Source organism: Panthera pardus, unplaced genomic scaffold (genome assembly GCF_024362965.1).
Source record: "Panthera pardus isolate Hobbes unplaced genomic scaffold, ASM2436296v1 HiC_scaffold_7, whole genome shotgun sequence".
In the NCBI taxonomy this organism is placed as follows: Eukaryota; Metazoa; Chordata; class Mammalia; order Carnivora; family Felidae; genus Panthera; species Panthera pardus.
The window spans coordinates 40,966,884-40,993,169 of NW_026527002.1; the positions used below are offsets into that span (position 1 = coordinate 40,966,884).

The 26,286-nt window shown below is 35.9% G+C and overlaps 1 protein-coding gene across 5 annotated transcripts in view; it reads left to right on the forward strand.

Annotated features, from left to right (window-relative positions):
• The window catches only part of DPY19L4 (dpy-19 like 4), a 68,388-nt gene extending 43,151 nt beyond the window's left edge, over nucleotides 1–25,237 (forward strand). For 4 of the 5 annotated variants that reach the window (XM_019453493.2, XM_019453495.2, XM_019453496.2 and 1 more), the window contains 6 exons: nucleotides 2,766–2,886; nucleotides 5,398–5,454; nucleotides 9,468–9,550; nucleotides 13,492–13,624; nucleotides 20,651–20,809; nucleotides 21,070–25,237. In XM_019453493.2, coding sequence (XP_019309038.1) covers nucleotides 2,766–2,886; nucleotides 5,398–5,454; nucleotides 9,468–9,550; nucleotides 13,492–13,624; nucleotides 20,651–20,809; nucleotides 21,070–21,234 — 718 coding nt within the window. In that variant the 3' untranslated portion in view covers nucleotides 21,235–25,237. The remainder of the gene's footprint in view (nucleotides 1–2,765; nucleotides 2,887–5,397; nucleotides 5,455–9,467; nucleotides 9,551–13,491; nucleotides 13,625–20,650; nucleotides 20,810–21,069) is intronic. The other variant, XM_019453494.2, reaches the window with a different exon arrangement.
• Nucleotides 25,238–26,286: the final 1,049 nt, after the last annotated feature.

Here is a 26,286-nt window from a genome sequence, read left to right on the forward strand (position 1 = left end):
ATATGCATTATTCTTTCACTCATCTTTACTTCTTTAATTTATTCACTAGGCCTGTAATACTGTGACCACCTGTTCATGCAAATAATAAGCATAGTCACCCAGAATGTGCCAAGCACTCTATTAAGTAGGCAGTAGGGATTAAAGAAATACAAAATCTACTCTTTTGTTTCAAAGAGTAAGTAAACCAAGAGTTAGAATAAAGTAAGTACTATGAGAAAGGTATACAAAGGGTGCTTTAATCACTCAAGAGGAGAGGTACTAACTCAGTTGTAGAGGGTGGACAGAGGAAGTCAATTTAAGGAAGATTTCCTAAATGGGGCAACAGCCTTCAGAGATAAATAGAGGTTGGCCAGGCTGTTCATTTTCTTGTGTGTTTGTGTGTGTGTAATAATCTGGACAGAATAAATGTCAGGGGTGCTTAGGTGGCTCAGTTGGTTAAGCATCCGATGCCTAGTTTCAACTCAGGTCATGATCTCACAGTTCGTGGGTTCAAGCCCCACATTGCATTCTGCAATGACAGTGCAGAGCCTGCTTGGGATTCATTCTCTCTCTCTCTCTCTCTCTCTCTCTCTCTCTCTCTCTCTCTGTCTCTCTCTCTGTCTCTCTCTCTGTCTTTCAGAAATAAACAAAAATGTTATATCAGATTTGTTTTTAGTAAGATCTCTCTGGCAGCAATAATTGAGGAAAACAAGATTAAAGGAAGACAAGCTGGTTAAGAAGGTGTCATAATAGAATATAGAAAAGAGTAGCCATAGAGATGGAGGAAAGGGGCCAAAACTAAAATATTTGGGAATTGGAAACTGAGTAAGTAGCAGTAGGGACTGTGGCAGAGGGACTTTAGGAGGAATTGCAACTCAGAAGTCAAAGGAGTTTTTAAAGGAGTACATAATCAGAGAGTAGAAGGCAGGAAGAAGTAGTAAGCATGGACCTCAAGGGGTCTGGCTATAAAGGGAATCAGAGCCTAAGGCAGCACTAGATGAGGATGGATGGGCTTGTATCAAGAAGGAGAAACTTATGTGCATTATGGAATGGAACACTTGAGATTGTTATGCAAACTCTGGCTAGAACACTAATCATATTTAGGGAAGTCCTAGGAGAAAAACTGAAAAGGTGCATCAACACCATATTTTTGAGGGGCCTGAAATTTAGATGAGTTTTCATTTATTTCAGTAGATTCTGGGGAACCACTAGAGACTATAACAAAAAGTGTCTTGTAATTATGTTTGAAGAAGGTTCATCTGGCATTTGGCTGAAAGAGAGTCTAAAGGTAGAGATGTTAGGGCACCTGGCTGACTCAGTGGGAAGAGTATTCAACTCTTGTTCTTGGGGCTATAAGTTCAAGCCCCACATAGGATATAGAGATTACTAAAAAACAAACAAAAGGTAGAGATGTTAATTATCAGGCTGTTGCAATAAAATGGTAAGGAAGAGATAGATGCAGAGAAATCATTGGACTGGACATAGTGGTCTAATCTCTAGAGCAGGAAGTTGGTGTTCCGGGGAATGTTATGTACATATAATTCAATGTGAATGGTGTCTCCTGGAGTTCTAAACCAGACTCTAGTTTTGATTCTGGGGGACTTGAAGAATAGCAGGAATGGGGGTAATTAGGAGGAAATATTGGTTGACCAGAGGAAACTAATACAGTTCCTTTGTCTTAGCAATATGTATTCTATATATACATAGGCTACTTCTGTCAAAGTCCAAGTCAGTTTTCATTTTTCTTAAGATTTTATTTTTAAGTAATCTCTGTACCCAACATGGGGCTCAAACTTACAACGCTGAGATTAAGAGCTGCATGCTCCACCAACTGAGCCAGCCGGGTTCCCCTACATTTTTTTAAATCACCAAAAAGCTAGGGTAGCAGTATATAGTAAAATGTATATAGTAGTATATAGTAAAATGTAAAATGCAATTTTACATTTTGCTTTTATGTTTTTCATAACTATTTAATACCTACTGAAGGACAGGTTTCTAGTTTTTTTTCTACTAAAACAACATACTGCAGTTAAAACCTTTGTATCTTTATATACATATACCAATATATCTGTTGACTAACTTACTAGAAATGGGGTTGTCTTGGAGTACTTAAAATTTTTATAGGTTTTGGGGTGCCTGGGTGGCTCAGTCGGTTAAGCGTCCAACTCTTGATTTCAGCTCAAGTCATGTCTTGCGGGTTCAAGCCTGTTGTCGGGCTCTGCACTGGCAGTGCACAGCCTGCTTGGGATTCTCTCTCTCTTTTTCTTTCTGCCCCTCTCCTGCTTGCATGCTTGCTCTCTCCCTCTCAAAAATAAATAAACATGAAACAAACCGAAACTAAAAACTTAAAAAAAAATTTTTATAGATTTTGCCAAATTGCCTTCTGGAAAAGTATAGCAGTTTATATTTTCTCCAAGAGTACAACCTTACTACACTCTCATCTATATTAATGCTCTTATTTCATCTTCATTTTAGTAACCTGCATGTTTTCTTGATTATTTAAGAAATGAATAACAATCTGTTGCTGAAAGTTAGAGGCTAAGCTTTTCATTTTCCCTTAACATGTGGTATTTTCATGGGTAGTAGGAAAGAACTGAGAAAAGAGAAATGGGAGTGCCTGGCTGGCTCAGTCAGTGGAGCATGTGACTCTTGATCTTGGGGTTATGAGTTTGAACCCCACATTGGGTGCAGAAATTACTTAAAAAAATGAAATCTTTAAAAAAAGAGAAATTAGATAGTAATGATGTTCATGGGATATCTGATATGTGACTCCCATTCTTTTCTAGCTTGAAATACCTCTGGACTCCTTATGTATGCATGTTAGCAGCATTTGGTGTATGTTCTCCTGAACTTTGGATGACACTTTTCAAGTGGCTTCGATTACGAACAGTACACCCAGTATTATTGGTGAGTCATTGTTATTTTGTGTTAAGTACTTGTTTCTCTTTCAATTACACAATGGAAACTACATTGGATACAATTGAAATGGTGTGAGTAAAGGATATTATGACTTACAAGTGAAAAAGAGATCCTGGGGAAAAAATTTTTTTTAGAATTTCTGATTTAAATGCAGATAAGTAAAATAGAAGGTAAAAATACGAGTGAATCAATAATGTTAGAGGCTATCAAGAATTAATTTTTAGGGGCACCTGGGTGGTTCAGTTGGTTGAGTGTGTGACTCTTGGTTTCATTCAGTTCAGGTCATGACCTCACGGTTTATGAGATCAAGCCCCACATTGGGCTTTGTGCCGCCAGTGTGGAACCTGCTTGGTATTCTGTCTCTCTCCCTCTCTCTCTCTCTGCCCCTCCCCTGCTTGCATGCACTCTTTCTCTCTCTCAAAATAAATAAACTTTTAAAAAATTTATTAAAAAAGAACTAATTTTGAGCGGTTGGGCATCTGACTTCAGCTCAGGTCATGATCTCATCGTTTGTGAGTTTGGCCCCCAGTCAGGCTCTGTGCTTGCAGCTCAGAGCCTGGAGCCTGCTTCGGATTCTGTGTCTCCCTCTCTCTCTCTGCCCTTCCCCTGTTTGTGCTCTGTCTCTCAAAAATAAATAATGAAACATTAAAAAATAAAATAAAAAAAGAATTTTTATAATATCATTCTTGATTTGATGTGGAACTATTATATGTTTTCTTTTTTATTGTTTAAACAAATTTTTTTTTTGGTTTTGTTTTTTTAATTTAATTTTTGAGAGCGAGAGAACGAGCAGGAGAGGGGCAGAGAGAGGGAGAGAGAGAATCCCAAGCAGGCTTTGCACTGTCAGCATAGAGCCCAATGTGGGGCTCAATTCCACAAATTGTGAGATCATGACCTGAACCAAAATCAGGAGTGGGACACTTAACTGCTTAACCACCTGAGCCACCCAGGCAAACTATTGTATGTTTTCAGTGTGAATACAACATTTTCACTGTGCCTGCTATGTGCAGTGAGCTTACAATGCAAATTAATTTCATCAGGTAGATTACAGTCTCCTATTCATAAAAATAATAAGTATTGACAGGGTACTGTTAGAACACAGAGTAGAGCTACTTAATTCAGTCTTGTTAGGGATTCAAAGACTTTTCAATCTGAAATTTGAAAGATGATGAATTATTACTTGGATGGATGGGAAGGAAAGGGTGGGCATTCATGGTAGAAGGAATAAACATAGATAGGCAAAGAACATGTTGTAATCAAAGGGAATAAAAACAGTGGCAAAGAAAAAGCATGATATAATTACTTTTCTTGGCACATAAAATGTGAGATAAGAGTGGTCAAGAAATGAGATTGGGGAATTCAAGACGTGTAAGGTCATGGAGGCCTTTGAATATCATACTGTAACACTTGGTCTTATCCTATAGGCAGTAGAAAAATCATTGAAATGTTTATGTGTGAGTGTGAGAGAGTCAGTCTTCTGTTTTCTCTCAGTTCACACTTATAATTCTTTGAAGGATAGACTTGAGGGTGACAAATTCAAGCCAAGAAGGTAAGGTACTGGCCATGGTGAATGGAAGTGATAAAAGCTTCAATATATTGAGTGTTCACCACGTGTCGGGTACTGTTATAAAATACTTTATGTGCTATTCAATGCTTACAAAGGCCCTAGCAGCTAAGTTTTATTGTCTGTATTTTATAGACAAAGAAACTAAGGGTTAATCTGGTTAAATAACTTGCTTGAGATCACATAGCTTATAAATGTGGAAATCATGATTTACACCCAGGTTTTTCTGACTCTGGGGTCTATTCACTTAATACTATGCTATACTGGAATGAAAAAAATTAGAAAAGAAGGTTAGTGAGACTTGGTGCTTCATTAGTATGGAGAGAGAAATCATAGATATTTCCTAGTTCTCTAGTTTGTGTGACTGTGGATTTTAGGGTTACCAAAATAGGGTTACAGACATAGGACAATAGGAAGAACAGGTTTTGGCAAAGGGATGATGAATAATTATCTTTAGTAATAGTCATGTTGTGTTTTGCCGGTCTTTTTCCAGAGGAATTTATATGTTCTTGTTTTAGCATACTTGCATATTGATATGTATTGGTGTTTTTCTTGTGTTAATTCATTGCCTTTTTGTTGCTAGCTGTTTAGGTAGCACAGTGCAGTGTCCTTTTAAGCTCTTCATAACTTAAATTCCTGGCAGAATTGTCAAATACTGATTTATTATTTGAAATACTACAATAAGTGTTACCTTTTTTCTGTTCTGCCTTAAATTTATATAGTAAATATGTATGTCTCACTTTATCTCCTGCTTAATATGTCTTAAATTCGTTAATCTTCACCCATTTCACTCTGTGAACCTAGGTTCCACATTGACTTCAGTTTCTCTGAAATTTTATAACTCTAAGAATCTGTGATTGATCATGGAGTCAATGTCTAGTACCTCCAGTACATTCTGAAATGTATCCACAATCATTTTTGTTTTAATATTTTAGGCTCTTATTCTGAGCATGGCTGTGCCCACTATAATAGGTCTCAGCTTATGGAAAGAGGTAAGAAAAACAGGTTTTTATATTATGAAAATGTACTTTACAAGGTAGTGATAAATTTACATGTGTGTAGCATATTTATATTGAGATACTATTCTAACCAAATAAAGTATGATATTCTTAGTATGGCTAATTTTTTACCATTAGGAACACAATACAAGAGTTAAAACATTTTTAGAATGCCACATGATGCAATTTTCTGTGGTTTCCTTATTTATTTATTTATTTATTTATTTATTTATATTTAAATGTTTATTTATTTATTTTGAGAGAGAGCATGTGCATGTGTGTGCGAATAGGGGAGACAGAGAGAGAGAATCCCAAGCAAGCTCCACGCCTTTAGTGGGGAGCCCATCGCAGGGCTCAGTCCTATAAACCTAGGCGCCCCTCAGTTTTCTACAGTCTAATTCTGTTACTAATTCAGTTTATAATTGGCAAAGGACATTACTGAATAAATAGGTGATAATATTAAAAAGCAATTTGGGGGGTGCTTGGGTAGCTCTGTCAGTTTGGGCGTTCGACTTCAGCTCAGGTAATGATCTCGCGGTTCATGAGTTTGAGCCCTGCATCAGGCTCTGTGCTGACAACTCAGAGCCTGGAACCTGCTTCAGATTCTGTGTCTCCCTCTCTCTCTCTGCCCCTCTCCCGCTCACACTCTGTCTCTGTCTCTCTCAAAAATAAATAAATGTTAAAAAAAATTTTTATTAAAAAGCATTTTGTAATGAAAAACCCACAACTAACATCATACTCAGTATTGAAAAACAGAGGTATTCTTCTAAGGTCAGGACCAAAAGAAGGATATCCACTCTCACCACTTTTATTCAACATAGTACTGGAAGTTAGAAGTCCATAGCAGTCAGACCAAAGAAAGGAATAAAAGGCATCCACGTTGGTAAAGAAGTAAAACTTTTGTTATTTGCAGATGACGTGATATTATATATAGGAAACTCTATTGGAGCACCTGGGTGGCTCAGTGGGTTTAGTGTCTGACTCTTGATTTGGCTCAGGTCATGATTTCACATTCGTGAAAATGAAAAAAAAAGGGACACCTGGGTGGCGTAGTTGGTTATGCGTCCCAACTCTTGATTTCAGCTCAGGTCATGATCTCATGGTTTGTGGGATTGAGCCCCACATTGGGCTCCTCGCTGTCAGCACGGAGCCTACTTGGGATTCTCTCTCTTCCTCTCTGTCTGAGCCTCCCTCATTCATCCTCTCTCTCTCTCTCAAAATAAATAAATATGAGAAAGAAAGAGAAGTTAAACAGCAGAAAGAAATTAAGAAAACAATCCCATTTACAATTGTACCAAAAATAATAAGATACCTAGGAATAAACCTAACCAAAGAGATGAAAGATCTGTACTCTGAAAACGATAAAACCTGATGAAAGAAATTGAAGACAACACAAAGAAATGGAAAGATGTCACATGCTCATGGATTAGACAAACAAATATTGGGGGCACCTGGGCGGCTCAGTGGGTTAAGCATCTGACTCTTGAGTTTGGCTCAGGTCATGGTCTCACAGTTTGTGAGTTTGAGCACTGCATCAGGCTCTGCGCTGATGGCATAAAGCCTGTGTGAGATTCTCTCTCTCTCTCTCTCTCTCTCTCTCTCTCTCTCTGTGTCCCTCCCCTGCTTGGCTCTATCTCTCTCAAAATAAAAATAAACTTATTAAAAAAAAAAACAAGAACAAATATTGTTAAAATGTCTATATTACCCAAAGCAATCTACACAATTAATGCAGTCTGTATCAAAATACCAGTAGAATTAGAACAGACATTCCTAAAATTTGTATGGAACCAAAAAAGACCCCAAATAGCCAAAGCAATCTTGGAAAGCAAAACTGAAAGTATCATGACCCCAGACTTCAAGTTATATTACATAGCTATAGTAATCAAAACAGTATGGTACTGGCACAAAAATAAACGCATAGATCAATGGAACAGAATAGAAAGCCTAGAAATAAATCTACAATTGTATGGTCAATTAATCTTCAACAAAGGAGGCAAGCATATGCAATGGGAAAAGGACAGTCTTCAACAAATGCTGTTGGGAAGACTAGACAGCTACATACAATACAATGAAACTGGACCACTTTCTTACACCATACACAAAAATAAACTCAAAATGGACTGAGGACCTAAATGTGAGACCCGAAATCATAAAAATCCTAGAAGAGAACACAAGTATTAATTACTCTGACATTGGCCATAGCAACATTTTTCTAGGTATGTTTCCTGAGACAAAGGAAACAAAAGTAAAAATAAATTATTTGGGACTACACCAAAATAGCGAGCTTCTGAACAGCAAAAGAAACAATCAACAAAACAAAAGGACAATCTACTGAATGGGAGAAGACGTTTGCAAATGACATATCTGATAAGGGGTTCGTATCCAAAATATATAAAGAACTGATACAACTCAACACCTAAAAAACAAATAATCCAATTTAAAAATGGGCAGAAGACATAATTCTCCAAAGAAGATATACAGATGGCTAATAGACACGTGAAAAGATGCTTAGCATCACTCATCATCAGAAAAATGCAAATCAAAACCATAATGAGATACCATCTCACACTGGTCAGAAGAGCTAAAATAAAAATTACAGAGACACCTGGTTGGCTCAGTCGGTTGAGCGCATGACTCTTCTGCTCAGGTCTGGATCTCACGGTTTGTGAGTTTGAGCTCCACATTGGGCTCCACACTGACAGTGCAGAGCCTGCTTAGGATTCTCTCTCTGCCTCTTTCTCTCTCTCTCTCTCTCTCTCTCTCTCTCTCTCTCTCTCTCTCTCTCTCTCTCAATGTAAATAAATAAACTTAAAAAAAAAACTAAAGGGGCGCCTGGGTGGCTCAGTCGGTTGAACGTCTGGCTTTGGCTCAGGTCATGATCTCACCGTTCGTGAGTTCGAGCCCCGCATCGGGCTCTGTGCTGCTTCAGATTGTGTGTCCCTCTCTCTCTGCCCCACCCCTGCTTGTGTTCTCTCTCTGTCTTTCAAAAATGAATAAACATTAAAAAAAAACAAACTAAAAAACCAAAAATAAAAAACCAAGTGTTAGTGAGGATATGGAGAAATAGAAACACTCATGCACTGTTTGTGGGAATGCAAATTGTACAGCCACTGTGGAAGACAGTATAGAGGTTCCTCAAATAATTAAAAATAGAACTACCTGATGATCCAGCAATTGCACTACCAGCTATTTACCCAAAGAATACAAAAACACTAATTCAGAGTGATACATGCACCCCTATGTTTATTGTAGCATTATTTACAATAGCTAAATTATGGAAACAGCCTAAGTGTCCATTGATAGATGAATGGCTAAAGAAGATATGGTATGTGTGTGTGTGTGTATTATATATAATAATATATATGTATAATATACACACACACTTATCTTGATGAGCACTGAGTAATATAGGGAATTGTCCATTGATATATGATTGGCTAAAGAAGATATGGTGTGTGTGTGTATATGTAATATATATATATAATATATATATTATATATATATAATACACACACATGCACTTATCTTGATGAGCACTGAGTAATATAGGGAATTGTTTAATCACTATATTGTACACCTGAAATGAATATAATACTGTATGTTAACTACACTGGAATTAAAAAAAAAGTGTTTTGGCAACTCCAAAATATGAATATTTATAAAATAATATAAATCCTTTATTGTAGTATAACACGAAACTAATTGCCAATAAACCTGTTAAATTAATTGTGTGTTCCTGAAAGATGAAACTGATGATTGTTTGGTAATGATAAAACTATTGAGTCTAGGCAGTAAATTAACCATAAAATAGATTATTTAGATTATTTGGACTGAGAAGAATGAGCAGCTCACTGAAAGAAAGTAAAAAGATCCATGATATTTTTTCCATGAGAATGATGTTATAATATTGTTTGTCTTACGTTAGTCTCGTAGTAAATACTCTGGAGCAGTTTTGAACTTTTTGGATACTTACACATACTTTTTGGGAATTTTGTTTTGCATTTTAGTTTTTTCCAAGATTAATGACAGAACTAATGGAACTACAAGAATTTTATGACCCAGATACAGTGGAACTTATGACCTGGATAAAGTAAGAATTGAACTGCTTAACACTTTTGTTAAACAATTGTTGCATGCTATCTCATCAATTCAGGGGAAATAATAAATTAATCCTTTTCCAAATTGTTCTCATAAAACTTGGAATTTTGCCCCATGCTTTTAGGGATATTTAGTTTTTGATTGACTTATAATTCTGATTTTCTAATTGAACTTCTCTCCATTGGAAATACAGCATTAGGTCACCTGGGTAGCTTAGATGGTTAAGCATTTGACTCTTGATTTCAGCTCCGGTCATGGTCTCATGGTTTGTGGGTTCGAGCCCTGCTATTGGGCTCTGCGCTTACAGTTTGGAGCCTGCTTGGGATTCTCTGGCTCCCTCTCTCTTTCTGCCCCTCCCCTGTTCATGTGTGCACGTTCGCTCTCCGTCTCAAAAATAAACTTAAAAAAAAAGAAAGTAGCATTCAGGGGCACCTGGCTAGCTCAGTCAGAGCATGTGACTCAGGGCGCGTGGGTGGCTCAGTCAGTTAAGTGTCTGACTCTTGATTTCAGCTCAGTTCATGATCTCACAGTCATGAGATTGAGCCCAGTGTTGGGTTCTGCACTGACAGCACAGAGCCTGCTTGGGATTCTCTCTCTGCTGCTCCCCTGCTCACAAGCGTGCGCACTCTCTCTCTCAAAAATAAATAAATAAACTTTAAAAAAAAGAGCATGTGATTCTTGATCTCTGGATTGTGAGTTCAAGCCCCTTACTTAAAGAAATAAAAAGCTAATATATATAGCATTGATAAGTTTGAGATTTGAGACTCTTTCTATGCTACACCTAGAAATGTAGAATATAAAGAAACAAATATTCCTTTATTTAGATAGTCAAGAGGTTGTTTCTTTTACCCTGGGTTGGATAAGTGGTGGACTGCTAGTCTTGTTAACGAAGTTTACCAAAATTTAAGATTTTAATTTTAATAGCCATACATATTTTATTTTATTTATTTTTAAATTTTTTAATCTTTATTTATTTTTGAGAGAGAGAGAGACAGAATGTGAGCAGGGAAGGAACAGAGAGAGAGGGAGACACAGAATCCAAAGCAGGTTCCAGGCTCCAAGCTGCCAGCTCAGAGCCCAACCCGGGGCTCAAATCCACGGACCGTGAGATCATGAATCTGAACCGAAGCCGGCCACTCAACTGACTGAGCCATCCAGGCGCCCCTAATAGCCATGTGTATGTTAAAACCCACACAGGACAGAAGATATGGTCTTTGGCCTATGGATACAGGGAATTGCAATAGAGACCCCGTTTTCCCTCTCTCAACACACACATATGACTAAGGGACACTCAGAGGACTACACTATCAGTGATAGAATAGACCCACAAAATAGCCATCCAGTAGTAGGGAAAGCATATCTTCCTTGGCCTCAGCTATTAGTCAAACAAAAGTCTCTCCTCTGAATTTGCGGCAGTGGATCTGAATTCACACAGGTTTGCAGTTTGAAATTATACTTGTCTAATCCAAGAAACCCCCAGTCAAAAAATTATCATAAAAAGTGGTCCTGTGTGGTTTAGAGTGTCTGATATATTCTCAACCCAGGCTATACAGGTTTCCACAAATAGGACTTCATGAAGATGAGCTCTAAAATTAAAAAACACATGACAAAACAGTCTAACACAGTGAGATCAGCTGTTGTTTGTGATAAACAGCAGAATTAGATCTCTAACAATTTTTCTTTTTCTTTCTTTTTTTTTTTAGTTTATTTACTTACTTACTGAAGTAAACTCTATACCCAATATGACCCTGACATCAAGAGTCACATGCTCTTCTGACTATGCCAGCCATGTGCTCCAGAGCTCTAGAAATTTCTGATAATAAAATTTATGTGAGTTGGTTTCTGCTGCATAATAGACTACCACAAAAGTTAGTGGCTGCAAATAATAAACATTTCTTATTTTTCACTATTTTGGCAGTCAGTGAGTGGGGGTTGGGGAAGAGTCTTCTGGTCTGGGCTAGCTGCTCTGGGACTGAGTGGTCAGGCATGGCCTCTCTCACATGTCTAAAGGTTGGGTAGGTATCACCTGGGGGAATGGAATTGACTTGGCCACAGGCCTCTCATTATCCAGCTCAGGTAGCCTGGGCTCATTTAGAAGATAGTGGTTATAGAGTTCTTAAGAGTAGCAAGAGAGGACAAATCTCAATGTCAAACATTTTAAAAGTTTCTGCTCACATTATGTTTCTGTTCTGTTGGCCAAAGCGAGTCACATGACCAGGACCACTGTTTGCTCTGAGAGCATAGGTATGAGGTAAGAATCATTGCAGCCATTTTACAACTAGTCTACCCTGTGGGTAGACACTATGAAATAACTACACTGAAAAATGTTTAAGACATAGAAGGAGAAAATAAAACATGAAAAAATGAAACACTATCAAAAAACAGGAAAATATGGGGGGGGGAGACAAAAATGTTTTTATAAATGAGGAATAGGTTTATAGAAATGAAAATTGGTGTGATTACAAGGTTTTGTTACTGTAAATACACATTTCATATGTATAAAAATTGTTTTCTTTAGATCACCTTTATTGCCTATTAATATTTTTTGTGAATTGTGATTACCATTGTAGGACACTGACTATATAGCTTTGCATTGTCATTAACAAAAGATGAAGTTAAATCTGGGTGTGTGATTTATCACATTATTTTTAAGCATAGGGGCTTGAACATTGGACATTGTACATCAGGCAGTTCTATATATTACTGTGGTATAATCATCCTGTTTCATGTTTGTTTCCCCATTACTGGGTGCTCCCTGAAGACAGTGGCTGTGTGCCATCTTTTATTTCCAGAGCTTGGCATTGACTCTGGCGTGTAGTAAGTGGATGCTGAATGTTGAATTGGTTGGATTGGTTAGTGAAGACATTGGAGCAACCCTTTGGGATCTGCTTTTAGGTTTCCTAGTCTTGTAAGTGGCATCTTTCTGGGGCTTTGGATCATCGTTCAAAGTGTTCGAGAAGTCCTACATGTGTTATCTGCAGACAGGTACATGGTAAACGTAGGGAAGAAGCAGGAGATGGATGGATTGGGAAAGATTTGGGTTGTGGTGGTTAATATTTTCAGAAGGATAAATTTGAGAATTCACACTGTCACCATTGAATTGATTACACCATATAAAGTAGTAAATTCCTGTCATTATATATACCCTGCATTATTTTTTAGTAGTAGTATTACCACCTGGCCTATATCCTTCCCATCTCTCTCAAAAGCCAGGAACCTTGGGGTGCCTGGGTGGCTCAGTCGGTTAAGTGTCTGACTTTGGCTCAGGTCATGATCTCATAGCTCATGCGTTTGAGCCCCGCATCAGGTTTTGTGCTGACAACTCAGAGCTTGGAACCTGCTTCAGATTCTGTGTCTCCCTCTCTCGACCCCTCCCCGGCTCATTATCTATCCCTCTCTCAAAAATAAGTAAACATTAAAAAAAAATTTTTTTAATTAAAAAAAAAGAAATGCCAGGGACCTTGTCTCCACCCCACCTTTAAATTTTTTTTCTGTGTTAGGGCACCTGGGTGGCTCACTCATTTAAGCATCCCGACTCTTCATTTTGGCTCAGGTCATGATCTCATGGTTCATGGGATTGAGCCCCATGTCAGGCTCTGCACAGACAGCATGGAGTCTGCTTGGGATTCTCTCTCTTCCTGTCTCTCTGCCTCACCCCCACTTGCTCTCCAGTTCTTTCTCACTCTCTCAAAATAAATTTAAAAATGAAAATAAAACTTAAAATTTTTTTTCCATTTTTCAGCATTCAAAATAGTTCCTGGCACGTAGTAGGTGCTTATTTTTTTTGAATTCATAAATGAAACAAATGCTGATTTAGAAATTCAAGTATACAATACATGATTGAGTTGCCTGCTGTTTCATAGTTGATATAAATCATTGATCTAAATAGTACACTTACCTTCTCAGTGTGTAAATCTTTATGTTTCTTTACAGAAGGCAAGCTCCAGTTGCAGCTGTGTTTGCAGGGAGTCCACAGTTAATGGGTGCGATTAAATTATGCACGGGATGGATGGTGACCAGCTTACCTCTTTACAGTGATGATGATCTTCTCAAGAGAAATGAAAATGTAAGGCATTTTAGATTACACATTTAAACCTTTTAAACATCCCTCTTCTATTTTAGTATAGCTCTGTAATGATGCATGTGTTCCTGGTTAGCTAGGAAAATCCAAACAATTTTAGAAAGAGTTGATTATTAGCATTAGTCTTTGAAAAGCTGTGTAATATATTTAACCAAGAGGAGAGCCAAAATTAAAATACTAAGTTCTTTATTTTATGAATGGTATTGATAAGTTTCTAGGAGAAACATTTAATTTTCCACAAAGTTTCAAGGGAACTCATATGTAATGTTTCACAAAGAGAAACATTCTTTGGAAAATATGATTGTTCTGAATCAAATTACCGAAGGCAGGCAGACTGTCAGTTAATGTCTTGATACACTTTGTATTTCCAAGCTAAAGTTCTGTCTCACTGTGGTTTATTTTTCAGTATGGGCTGTTATTAATAACTTAGTATAACATTATAATATCTAATAATACAATAGAATGTATTATTTTGACTGGTCCAGATGTAAATGTTAACTTCATATCTGGAAGCAGTGACCAACTGAACCTAAATTCCAAATATTCTGTTTTTCAGTTTGAGAGAATTTTATGTAGTTTTTAAGTATGCTGTAAGCTAAGGAGGTAATATAGCAATATAGAATTTAAACTGTAAGAAGACGACTCTGGAATTAGAATACCTGGATTCAAATGCTACTCTTGCCATGTGCTAGCTCTGTGACCTTGAACAAGTTTGTTTTCCTTTTTTTTTAAGATTATTTTTTAAGTTTTTATTTAAATTCCAGTTAGTTAACATACGGTGTAATGTTAGTTTAAAGTGTACAATGTAGTGATTCAACACTTCTGATCTCTACACCTATCTTGGGGCTCAAACTTAAAACCCTGAGATCAAGAGTCATATGCTTTACCAACTGAGCCAGCCAGGAACCACCGCCCCCCCTTTTTTTTGTATTTCCACAATTCCTGTTTTATTAAAAAAAAATTTTTTTTTAATGTTTATTCATTTCTGAGAACAGAGAGATACAGAGCATGAGTGGGGGAGGGGCAGAGAAAGAAGGAGACACAGAATCTGAAGCAGGCTCCAGGCTCTGAACTGTCAGCGCAGTCCCCCATGCAGGGCTCGAACTCACAAACCATGAGATCATGACCTAAGCTGATGTCGGATGTTGAACCGACTGAGTCACCCAGGCGCCCCACACAATGCCTTTTTAAAAAAATTGAGGTATAGGTGTGCCTGAGTGGTTGAGTCAGTTAAGTGTCTGACTCAGCTCAGGCCATGATTTCACAGTTTGTAAGTTCAGGCCCCACATTGGACTCTCTGCTGTCAGCACAGAGCTACTTCAGATCCCCTGTGCCCCTCTCTCTATGCCCCTCCCCTGCTCTCTCACTCTCTCTCAAAATAAAAAAACCTTAAAAAATATGGTTAAAAAATTTTTACAATAAATAAATAATTGAGGTGTAATTGACATATAACATTATATTAATTTCATGTGTACGATGTAATGATTTGATATTTGTATATATTACAAAATGATTATCACATTAAGTCCAGTTAACATCCATCAACATACATAGCTATAAAAAATTTTTTCTCATGATGAGAACTTTTAAGATCTACTTTCTTAGCACCTTTTAAATGTGCAGTACGGTGTTACTAACTATGTCACTATGCTCTACATTAGGTCTCTATGACATACATTTTATAACTGGAAGTTTGTAGCTTTTGACTCCCTTCACCCATTTTACCCACCTCCCACCCCCACCTCTGGCAACCACCAGTCTGTTCTCTGTATCTGTGAGTTTGGTTGGTTTTGGTTTTGCTTTCAGATTCCACATATAAGTGAGATCCTACAGTATTTGCCCTTCTGTGTGACTGACTTCACTTAGTATAATATCCTCAAGGTCCATCCGTGTGTGTGTGTGTGTGTGTGTGTGTGTGTGTGTGTGTGTGTGTGTGTGTGTGTGTTTAAGCTTTATTCATTTAAGTACTAATCTCTACACCCAGTCTGGGGCCCGAATTCATACCCCCAAGATCAAGAGACACATGTTCTTCTGACTGAGCCAGCGAGGCATCCCAAGGTCATCCATGTTGTTGCAAATGGCAAGATTTCATCCTTTCTTATGGCTGAATAATTTCCTATTTATAAATACACACACACGCATATACTACATTTTATCTATTCATCCACTGATGGACATTCAGGTTGTTTCCATATGTTGGCTTTTATAAATAATGCTGCAGTAAACATGGATGTGCATATATCTCTTTGAATTAGTGTTTCCATTTCCTTTGGATAAATACCCAGAAGTGGAATTTTTGGATGATATGGTAGTTTCATTTTTAAGTTCTTGATGAACGCTTCATACTGTTTTCCATAGTGGCTGTATCACTTTACCTTCCCATCCCCAGTACAAGGGTTCCCTTTTCTCCACATTCTCGCCAGCATTTCTCATTTCTTGCCTTTTTGATAGTACCCATTCTAACAGCTGTGAGGTAATATCTCTTTACGGTTTTGATTTGCATCTCTGTGATGGTGAATGATGTTGAGCACCTTTCATGTACCTGTTTGCCATCTGTATGTCTATTTTGGAACAATGTCTATTTAGATAATTTGCCCACTTTTTAATCAGATTTTTTTTCTCTTATTGAGCTGTATGAGCTCTTTATATATTTTGGGTGTTAACCTCTTATCAGATATGTGTTTTGCAAATATTTTCTCCCATTCAGTAGGTTGCCTCTTCATTTTGTTGATGGTTTTCTTTGCTGTGCAGAAGTTTTTTAGTTTGATGTAGTCCCAATTGTTTATTTTTGCTTTTGTTGCCTCCACTTTTGCTGTCAAATCCAAAAAAATAATCGCCAAGACCATTATCAAAGAGCTTATCACCTGTGTTTCCTTCTAGAAGTTTTATGGTTTCAGGTCTTACATTCAAGTCTTTAATCCATTTGAGTTAAGTTTTGTGTGTGCTGTACGATAGTAGTGCAGTTTCATTCTTTTGCGTGTGGCTGTGCAGTTTTCTGACATCATTTATTGAAGAGATTGTCCTTTTCCCATTGTATTGTTTTGACTCCTCTGTTGTAAATTAATTGACTGTGTATGTGTGGGTTTATTTCTGGGCTGTTTCCTTCCACTGATCTATGTATCTGTTTTTGTTTTTAAAGTTTATTTATTTATTTTGAGAGAGGGTGGGGGAGGGGTAGAGGGAGAGAGAACCCTAAGCAGCCTCCGCACTGTCAGCACAGTCAATTTCATGAATTGTGAGATCATGACCTGAGCTGAGATCAAGAGTTGGACACTTAACCGACTCAGCCACCCAGGTGCCCCATATGTCTGTTTTTATCCTGATACCATACTGTTTGGATTACTATAGTTTTGTCATATAGTTTGTAGTTAGGAAGCATGATTCTTCCAGCTTTGTTTTTTCTCAAGATTGCTCTGACTATTCAGGGTCTTTTGTGGTTCTATACAGATTTTAGGATTGTTTGTTCTATTTCTATGAAAAATGCCATTGGAATTTTGATAGGAATTGCACTGAATCTGTAGGTGGCTTTAAGTGGTATGGACGTTTTAACATTCTTCCAGTTCATGAGCACAGAATATCTTTCCTTTTATTTGTGTTTTCTTTAATTTCTTCAATTTTGAGCAAATTTCTGAATCTGGTTATTATAATAAGTTCTTATCTTCTGGTTGTGAGTCGGGATGCTTAAATGAGTGAGCCACCCAGGTGCCCTAATACAGAAAAAAAATTTTAAAGGTGGGGTGGAGACAAGGTCCCTGGCATTTCTTTTTTTTTAATTAAAAAAAAATTTTTTTAATGTTTACTTATTTTTGAGAGAGGGATAGATAATGAGCCGGGGAGGGGCAGAGAGAGGGAGACACAGAATCTGAAGCAGGTTCCAAGCTCTGAGCTGTCAGTACAAAACCTGATGTGGGGCTCGAACCCACTAGCTGTGAGATCATGACCTGAGCCAAAGTCAGATGCTTAACTTACTGAGCCACCCAGCCTCCCCTAGAAGTATTTTTTTTTTAATGCCCCATGAGTGTGTTACAGCTTCTTAAAATTTAAAGTAAGTAAAAAATGTATGTGAAAAACAATAAATAGATACAGGCTGGATAGAAATATTTCCATTGAAACCTATTTAGCAATTAAATGAGATAATGCACTATGCCTGAAACATAGTAAGACTTAAATATTAGTTATTATGTTCTGATTTACTATTAAATTGTATATGCACACACATAGAAACATAGAAAGTACAAAGAGGAGCGCAAAAGCAGGAATAATTGGGGCACCTGTCTGGCTCAGTCTGTAGAACATGTGACTCTTGACCTCAGGGTCGTGAGGTCAAGCTCCACATTAGGCATGGAGCCTTCTTTAAAAAAAAAAAAAAGGCAGGAACAATCCATTCTGCCTCTACAAATCCAAGTCTTCATAAAAGACATTGGCTTGATCTGGGCTTTGAAGGACTAGTAGAAACATGGTTGGAAAAAGAATGCATTGATTCCAGGATGAAAAATGACATGAGCCATGAAATTTGTATAGCCATGAAACTAAAAAAATAAACTAGGGCCAAATTCTAAAGGACCTGGAATGTCGTGCTGAAGGATTTAGACTTACCCTTGAGGCATTTGGGAGTTATCAGAGACCTTTAATAAGCCTGGGAATGGAATGCTTAGATCTATTTTAGAGAGTTAATTATGGTCACAGCAGAAAGAACAGAATGAAGCAGGGGAGAGTTCAGAGATGAGGAGATCTATCTGGGTGTGATTTACCTGAGAGACAACAGCTGCCTTTGTCTAGTATTTGCTGCATTTTGAAAAGGTACAGTCGCCTAGAATGTAGATGTATATAGCATATTCCTGAACTTTTTTTTTTTTTTTCGTTTTTTTGTTGTCTTATGATTGGTCTTTTCCTAATACAGAATTTCAGAATCACTTATAATTAGGTCAGACTTTTAATTAGGTTCTAGTTAAATTTAAACACTTTAGAGTTTTATGTTTTATGTGACTTAACTATGAGAATAGGAACCATGTTTCTTTTCAAAACTTTGTCTTTCTCTTTGCTGTCTAGTGCACAGCAAGTACTGACTGAATAAATTTGTTGTTAAACTGAAATTCAAATCAGACTCCATAAATGAGACCATATCATTTGAATTGCATTCTATCTATAATTCATGACCTGTGACTAATCTTTGTATAATTCCTAGGCCAGTAATTCTCAAACCTGAGACTATTATGCTCCTAAGGGACATTTGGCAATGTCTGGAGACATATTGATTGTCACAACTGTAGGAGGAATTCTTCAGGCATCTAGTGGGTAGGGACCAGGAATACTGCTGAACATCCAGCACTACACAGAACAGTCATCCTCTGTCCCAACAAAGAATTCTCTAGCCCAAAATGTCAATAGTACTTAGATCGAGAAACCCTGTGTTGTTGCCATTGCATAGAAGTGGTTTTCTTGTGTGTATGTTTAAAAAATGTTTATTTATTTATTTTGAGAGAGAGAGAGAGAGAGGGAGAGAGAGAGATTATGAGGTGGGGGGAGGGGCAGAGAGAGGGAGAAAGAGAATCCCAAGCAGGCTCCATGCTGTCTGCACAGAACCCAATGTGGGGCTCTACCTCACAAACCAAGAGATCATGACCTAAGCTGAAATCAAGCAGACGCTTAACCAACTGAACCACCCAGGCGCCCCTAGAAGTATTTTTTTTTTAATGCCCCATGAGTGTGTTACAGCTTCTTAAAATTTAAAAGTAAGTAAAAAATGTATGTGGAAAACAATAAATAGATATAGGCTGGATAGAAATATTTCCATTGAAACCTATTTAGCAAAGAGAAGCATTTATTAACATTCTGTGTACCACGGAATATCAGTAAGTACCTCTATCATATTGGTGGACATTGGACCTGAAGGAGCTGGAATGACAGCAATCATAACATGTAGGAGGTGGCTGCTGAGTATCAAATAGGTTGGGATCTTGTCCAATCTAGATATCAAATCTCAGTGTTTCCAGGACAATAGCATGTGATACTTTTGGCCTAACATTTGTGATTCTGTTATTTTGTATTTTGTAACAAGAGCTAGTCCAATGTTAGCATCTCAGAAAAACTGAACAAGCTTATTATTTAATAGATCCAGAACTTATTATCTTATAAGTTCAGCAAAATTGTAATGGAAAATACCATGGAATCAAGACAGGAGTTTTAAGCATTCTTGTTTATTTAGTATTTTGTAACAGTGGTCAAACTATGTTTAACCTTACTAACTTTATTTCATGTATAAGTGAGTATAAAATACACTGTATGTGGTATAAGATTAAAGGAACTATTATAATTCAATAATAAAAAGACAAGTCAGTTAAGAAATGGGCAAAGCCCATTGCTAAGTGAAATAAGTCAGATAAAGACAAATACTCTGATTATCATTTACATATGGAATCTAAACAAGCCAAACTCATAGAGAGTAGAGTGGTGGTTACCAGGGGCTAGAGGGTAGGGGAAGGAGGAGTTGTTGGTCAAAGTGTACAAACTTCCAGTCATGAGATGAATAAGTTCTGGGGATCTGATGTTACAGTATGGTGATTATAGTTAATAATACTATATTACATACTTGAAAGTTGCTGAGAGAGTAAATCTTAAATTTTCTCACCAGAAAAAAGAAATGGTAATTATGTGACACAGTGGAGGTGGCAGCTAATGTTGTAATGGTAATCATTTTGCAATATTTAAGTGGGTCAAATCCACAGGTTATACACCTTCAACTTGCACAACATTGTATGTCACTTATATTTCAATAAAGCTGGGGGGAAATGGCCAAAGGACTTGAATGGACATTTCTCCAGAGAAGATATTCAGTGGCAAGTGAATGAATTATGAATATAAGCTTCCTAAGGGCAGGAATCAAGGCTTAGTGAATATCTTTATTTTCCATAGATAGTGCTTTATACCAAATAATAGTAGATGCTCAATGTGTAGTTTCAAATAATACATTTTAAATGTTTTGACATCACTGTTTTAATTATATTCTTCCAGATCTATCAAATCTATTCAAAGCGATCTGCTGAAGATATTTATAAAATACTGACATCCTACAAGGCTAATTACCTAATTGTAGAGGATGCTATCTGCAATGAGGTGGGAACCATGAGAGGCTGTAGGGTTAAAGATTTATTAGACATTGCAAATGGCCACGTAAGTAATCATTTGAAAAGTTAAATATTTTTTACAAAAATGACTTTTTAGTTTAGTTTAATCTTACTCTTTTTAAAGTTTATTTTTTTATTTTGAAAGAGAGAGCAAGCACGCCCAAGCGGGGGAGGGGCAGAGAGGAGAGACAAAATCCCAAGCAGGTTTCATGCCATCAGCGCAGAGCCCAATGCAGGGCTCAAACTCACAAACTGTGAGATCGTGACCTGACACTTTTTAATATGGTGTTTCATACCTTTTGACAGGTGGTTTGCGAAGAAGGTGACAAGTTGACCTATTCAAAATATGGGCGATTTTGTCATGAAGTCAAAATTAACTATTCTCCATATGTGAATTACTTCACTAGAGTATACTGGAACAGATCCTACTTTGTATATAAAATCAACACTGTGATATCCTTTCAGTCTTGAAAATAGCAGAGTCTTCATTTCAAAGACATATCACTTGAAGTAAAATGTGATTTTCTTCTACTTACATGGTGTCTTTTGGAAATCAGAGGATGGACATTTGAAATGTTGCTGCTGCTTTTCCCCTCCTGCTGTTAACTGGATCCAGAGTTCTGCGAGAATAGAACATCAAGCATTACTGTCCTTTGGTAAAATGTCAAATCTGCCACAATATTCCAGTCAGGTGTTTTCCTTATCATTACATGGTCTTTGAATACTTTATCTTTTCAATTATTATAAAATTGCCCTCATAAATCTTCATTCTGTCATAACATAGGTCTTGAATTTGAATATGTTCAAGGTCAGAGTATATTTCTCAGACATAACATTTAATAAATATACCATTTAATGTCATAATTATAGACTAGAAGGAAAGAACTCTTCTTACCCTTGAGGCAGTTTCTGAAGGTATTTCATGGTTTATAATAGAATTGAAATATTACAATAAAAATTAATTTAAATGTTAGCTGAAAATATGTGACATTTAAATTAAAATGTGTAAATTGTGTAAAGGAACATGATTTTGAAGGATATATATAAAGATATATCCAGATTTTCCATGATACTGCTCTCCTCACCTGCTGCTTATATAAATGTGCACTTTCTTAGTAATATAGAGGACACAATATTGCATTTTATTATTTTATGACTATTAAGTGGTTAGCTTTTTTCACTTATACCCATAAATTTAATACCAATTTAATCATGATAAAACAGTGTAACTCTTGTTACCTAAATATTTTTTGAAACATTTAAAAGAATGTTCAGGTTTTTAAAAGGGTACAATGGGGTATACAGTCTATTCACATATTTTCTACTGACGTATTAAATAAAAAATTAAGTTTTTATCAGAATGAGAATATTCTGATATTAATGACTAAAATGACAACACTAAAACGAACAATTTCCTGAGATGGGGCAGAGGCTATTAAACATACTTCTGCATGCAGATATGTTTACCATAAAACACAAATGCTGTTATTTATGAAACTATAGTACAGTCTTCAACATTAAGAACAAAATGACAATTCTAATAAAATTCACAACACAGTTTCACAGTCTAAATGCTACGTTCCTTTAGGTTAAATGTTTTTGTATTTTTAATCATTTATTAAAAGAAATTCTTAAATGATTCATTGGGGCATATAAAGAGATTCAGGATAGATGTATCATTTTAATAAGATGGGATGCATGTTTAGTTTTACCTTATGCATATGTTTAGTGAATAGATTTTTAAAATTTTCACTTGTTAGAGTGTTGTAAAAATTGCAGTTTCAATACTCTGAATTACTACTTTAGAAGGGAGCATCTTTTCATTATCCTTATTTTCGGGTATATATATGTGGGGCTTTTTTTTTTTTTTTTTTTTTTTTTTTAAGTGCAAAAGCACATGCACTCTTAGACTAGCTTGAGGATGCTTTGCTTTTTTAGAGCTTCAGAATTAATTGTTTGATGGCAGTGTCATATATCTGGTGTACTAGTTTTATTTGGTTCTCATTTCATGCTTTTATATAATTTTTGACAATTAACATATTTCAAGGCAGGGCATTTCAGGTTCTCTGCACGTCTTAATAGTGAGTCATTAGTACTGAACTTCAAGCCTTATGAAAATATTACTCTGGTTACCTAAGTACATAGCAAAGGGTCACCTGGTAGTCCTTGTGATTAGAGCATGTAAAACAATGTAACTTCAGGGTTAGCTTGCATATGTTGAAAGGGAAATAAAATAACCTATGTAGCGTGAAATATTTAATTGAATTTGTATTGATTTATATTATCAAATATGCTGAATTCATTTTGATGTGTGTTTTTTTACTTTGTTTTGGCTTTTGACATAAACATATTAGTGAGTTGCTTTTGCTTCTGCCAAAGCAAATTTATTTATTTCTTAAATAAAATTGATTTGGAGAAGCTTTTAATTTAATTTTTTAAATGATAAGTTGTTCATTCAGCATCAGTTGAAAAGGAAAATGTGAGCTTTATTATAGAAGTAATAATATTGGATACAAGAGATTAGCTTCTATTTTAATTATAGTTAAAACTAGTAGTAGGAAACTTTGAGGAACATTTTATTAATTTCCTTGCTTATTTGTAGGGTAAAAACTGATTAAAAGTTCTGTAAGTAATTCCATTTGGGTAACTTACAGTTGTTAGATTTTCATAGGTTATAAAAACCTATGAAAGGAGCAAAGTTTACGGTTTTAGGATGAAAGGAATTTCTCAAAGAAATACAAAACATACTTTGCCCTTGATGTTGCAAAACCATGGAAATAAGTGCCTTAACTTCTTTATTTCTCTTTACTTTTTATTTTCAAAAAATATTATCTACTTTTTTCTATAATTTCGTATCTGTTTCCTCATCATTAAGCACAGAGAAAAATTCCTCACTAGGCTATTTTTAGTATTGACTTTAATTCGTTAATAAGCAAATCTTTGGTAAGGGTAGCGATGGGATTTTTAGCCTGCTAAATTAATTTATTTAGCTTCCCAAATGCCAAACAGTCTAACAAATAAAACTTAATTGATATGGTTTATGATATTGACTCTGTGCTGGTTTATATTTTTTCCCACTTTGGCATCTTGGTGCTTTTTGTTAGACTGGTGGGGTTTTACAGCCTAGGAAGTATGCATTATACTTTAGAACTGACTGTTTTCTTCATTACTTTTTGTGTATATGGACAGCATATTTTTTCAGAACATTAACCCAAACTGCGCAGAGCCTCAATGTTGTGGCACTCTTCCATACACTCCAGATTGGTTTAAGGAAAAGCAGAAATGGAGGTCAAAGTGTGTTACAAGTTGGGGCTGGAAAATAGGCTTTAAAAAAATAGGTTCTTAATTTCTTGAAGGGCACAGTGATAGCCATCTTACTAAAACTGTTTTGTTTTTGAGAAATCAACTGTTTTTTCACCCTGTTTTTGAACTGTTAAAACATTTTATTGCCTTTAGTGGATAGATAAAAAGTAGTGCCTCTCTTTATAAAATTGGTGGGGTTTCTAAAAGTTGTATGTAGGTCAATCTTTTTGGTAGATTTATTTTAAATGCATGAATATTTAAACATCACGTGTTATGAATTATTCTGTATATTTAAGAACTTTTTGTAAAGCAAATAACTACTTCCTGTACATCTCAATATATTCTCACTTCAATTGTCCACTTTTTAAATATATAGTCTCTATTGTTGCCATTTGCTAATAGTTTTAGATCCCAATATGTATTAAAATTACAACTTTGAAAAGTTGCAAGTAAAGTTAAACAATTCTTATTGAAATAATGGCTCGTTATTAGCTTTTTGAATGTTTAGAGTTAACACTTTAAGTAAAATTAGATGTGAAAATTGCAAAGAATATATTTAACTCAACTATTTTCCATCTATTAGGGTTTCTAAAATTATACTTGTTTTCTGTTGAAAAAAGGGGCAATGAAGAATCAGATTTGCTGAATTTAGCATAAAGTCACCTTTGAATCACTTGTTTATGTCTCTTAGAATTTGCAAAATTTTAATCTTGGCTTCTGTAATCCTATGTGCAGTTCTATAAGAGATACACTAAACTTCTGACCACTGTATTTAGTGGAATAATGGTATCAGATAGAAACATGCATTCCAAACTTATCCAAACTTGAAATATCTCATAAACAACTTTTTAATATTTTAAGTGAATAGCTTTGTACAGCTATTTAGCAAAGATGAATACAGCTGCTTTTATGTATGTTGACTTCTGAGTCATAGTACCTATAACAATGTATACCAGATTAAATGTGTTCCTCTTGTAACTGTTACATCTTTCCAAAAGAATAAAAGTTAATTTCAATAAATAGAAATCCTTTAAAAGAGTTGGGTTATAAACTAGTTTACTTCAGATTTTGTAACATTAAATATACTTTTATCAAGAACGAAATTATTTATTTCATGCTTAATTACACTCCTTGTTTTGTTTCTATAATAAAACTCTTTTTAGAATTTTAAGTTGTCTCTTATTTCTATCTTTTTTGTTGTAGCTTTATTGGGATATAATTTATGTACCACACAGTTCACCCATTTAAAGTGTATAATTGATCAGTTTTTAGTATTGAATTGTGCACTTATCGCCACAGGTTTAGAATATTTTTATTACCTCAGAAAGAAACCCCAAACCTTTTGGCTATCACCCCTAACCACTCTATTCTCAGGCAATCCTTAGTAATATACTTTCTGTCTCTATATTTGTACATTCTGGACATTTCACATAGATGGATGGATATACCACATTTTGTTCATACGTTCATCGGTTGTTGGACATTTGGGTTTCCACTTTTTGGCTATTATGAACAATACTGTGAACACTCGTGTAAAAATTTGGGGGTGGATATATGTTTTCATTTTTCTTGAGTATATGTCTAGGAGAATTTCTGGGTTTTATTAGAACTATAGTGAGGAACTGTCAGAGTGATTTTCAAAATGGCGGTACCAGTTTAACCATCCCTCCAATAATGTGTGAGGTTTCCAATTTCTTCCTATCCTTTTCAGCACTTGCTTATTACCTTGCTTCTTGATTGTAGCCATCCTACTTGATGTGAAGTGGTATATTATTGTGGTTTTAACCCACATTTCCATCATGGCTAATGAAGTTGAGCATATTTTCATGTGCTTACTGGCTATATGTATATTTTCTTTGGAGTAATGTTCATTCAGATTCTTTGCCCATTTTTAAATTGGGTTGTCTTTATTATTGAATTGTAAAGGTCTTTATATATTCTAGATATAAATTCCTCATAAGATAGATGATTTGGAAATATTACCTTACATTCAGTGGGTTTGCCTCACTTCCTTGATAGTGTCCTTTGAAGCACAAATGCTTTTAATTTTGATTGCATTGTTAATCACATTTGATACTGATAAAGCATTTTTACTATGATGTGTTTGAAGTAGCTCTTGCATGTATCCTACTTGGAGTTTGTTGAGCTTCTTGGTTGTATACATTAAGAATTTCCTTGGGGCGCCTGGGTGGCTCAGTCGGTTGAGCGTCCGACTTCGGC